Source organism: Salvia hispanica, chromosome 3 (genome assembly GCF_023119035.1).
Source record: "Salvia hispanica cultivar TCC Black 2014 chromosome 3, UniMelb_Shisp_WGS_1.0, whole genome shotgun sequence".
Classification (NCBI taxonomy): Eukaryota; Viridiplantae; Streptophyta; class Magnoliopsida; order Lamiales; family Lamiaceae; genus Salvia; species Salvia hispanica.
The window spans coordinates 28,003,474-28,005,610 of NC_062967.1; the positions used below are offsets into that span (position 1 = coordinate 28,003,474).

At 47.6% G+C, this 2,137-nt stretch overlaps 1 protein-coding gene across 1 annotated transcript; it reads right to left on the reverse strand.

Moving 5' to 3' along the window:
• Window positions 1-91: 91 nt before the first annotated feature.
• Window positions 92-1,587, reverse strand: LOC125216915 (DNA topoisomerase 6 subunit A). Its single transcript, XM_048118702.1, has one exon. The coding sequence runs from the start codon at window positions 1,513-1,515 to the stop codon at window positions 250-252; it is 1,266 nt and encodes a 421-aa protein (XP_047974659.1). The 5' UTR covers window positions 1,516-1,587; the 3' UTR covers window positions 92-249.
• Window positions 1,588-2,137: the final 550 nt, after the last annotated feature.

Consider the following 2,137-nt stretch of genomic DNA (forward strand, 5'->3'; position numbering starts at 1 on the left):
TATATATACGTTCGCTTTTGTATCTTGTATCCGAAAATTATAGTGAAATGCTAGTGTAGTAGTGTGGATAAACATCTTATTACACTGGGTATTCAACCAACTGCTCATCTCTTGAATTCCCCAAGAATTTGCATATGCCAACACTTCAAAAACTAAAATTTGAAATTTCCATTTCCATTTCCATTTCCAATAACACAAACACACACACAACACATTCCCTTTCCACCAAATGAAAAACTCACCTGCACCTCAGAGCCAATCCTTCTGCTGCAGCTTCAACGGCAGATACACCTCCGTGAGATACTGAAACCCGAATGAGCTCAGCGCCTGAATCTCAGCCTTCTGCTTCGACTTCACCATCAAATTCAGCTCCTCCACCCACCCCGGATTCTTCTTCACGAAATCCTCCTCCAGCAAATCCTTCCCCGTCTTTATATCCGTCTCCGTCATCGGCAGCCTGCACTGCTCCGGAATCTTATACTTATCCAGATCGCTAGGCCTCACCCCCAGCCACTTGATATCCGGCGTCGTCAAATTCGCACTATCATACGACATATTCTTCGATCCGCATCCGTAGACGGATAAGATCTTCAATCCGTATGGATCGCTGTCGACTAGGGCGAGCACCGGCAGCTTCAGCTCATTCTTCATTTTGCGCAAGAAGAGGCGAGTTGCGACATCGGGCTGCCCTTTCGCGGTGACGATTATGCAGGGGAATCGGTTGTAGAATCGATCCTCGGCTAATCGCATGTATGCGGCGTCTTTTTCGACTAGGAGGATGAAGAGAGCGTCGCTCTGCATATCGGCGACGCGATCTATGTTTGGGGGAATGGCTTTGCCTCCCATCCCCATTTTGGTGCAATCGATCATGTCGCCGTTGTCGCTGAAGATCAATCGGCCTACGACGACGCCTTTCTCCGATGCGACGACGTTGAGGCTGGATCTGGTGCAGCCGAGGATGCAGGAGACGTCGTCGAGGATGGAATCGGACTGCGATTGGTCCTGGAAGAGCTTGACGTCGGTGTAGAAGAGGTCGCGCTTGGTGACGTGGATGTTTTTGAGGCTCAATTGGTGGATGAGCTGGAGGATGCGGGCGGTGATGGTGGTTTTGCGGACGGAGGCGACGGAGGCGAAGGGGCGGGAGGAGGATTTGTCCTTGAGGACGATGCGGTCGAGCTCGGGGACGTAGAGCTGGTTGGCGGAGGCGCGGGAGGGGACGGAGAAGGAGAAGCCGGCGCCGGAGAGGATGGAGTGGGCGAGGGAGAGGGCGAGGGACTCGATGGTGGACTGGACGGAGGAGAGGGGGAGGTCGGAGACCTCGCGGAAGGCGGTGGGGAGGTTGAGGGAGGAGAGGGAGGCGGGGCGGGAGGAGGAGGAGGAGGCGGAGGCGGATTTGAGGGCGGTGAGGGTTTGGAGGATGGATGAGTCGGGTTTGAGCTTGGATTTGAAGTGGAGGGGGTCGGATTCGGAGTCGGAGGAGGAGGCGGCGCGGCGGCGCTTCTTCTTGTCGGCCATTGTGTGAGTGAGAGGCGGGAAAGAGGAGAGGGGAGTGAGATTTGGGATTTGGGGATTAGGGTTTTATTTTTCAATTGCTTTCTTCAATTTTAGATTCTCATATTCTCATCTCAATCTCGAATCTCAATACAAATGAAATACTCGCATGTATTCTAATCCCTCCGTTTCTTCACAGTTGAGCCATTTTACTATTTCGAGAAGTTTCTTCATAGTTGAGCCGTTTCTTTATATGATAACTTTTTCCTCTCTCTTACTTTATTCTCTCTACTTTATTCACTTTATACATTATTCTCTCTACATTTTTCCCTCTCTTACTTTTTTATCTATTTATTTAACACATCCAATATTCATTTATAAAATTCCGTGCCGAAAAATTCCGCCTCAACTATGAAGAAACGGAGGGAATAGTAATTTTATAAGTCATGAGTACATTTCTAAGAAATTAATTAATTGCTTTAATCTCTTTTACTATATTTCTCTTTTTGCTTTATTCTTTACCATTTAGTTCTTTGCCATGTTTCTTTTTATTATTCTCACTGAATATCATTTTGATAGTGATTGAATAATCAAATCATAGAACTACTTACATAGCTTGATAGCAAAGCTCAATCATTAGATAAAA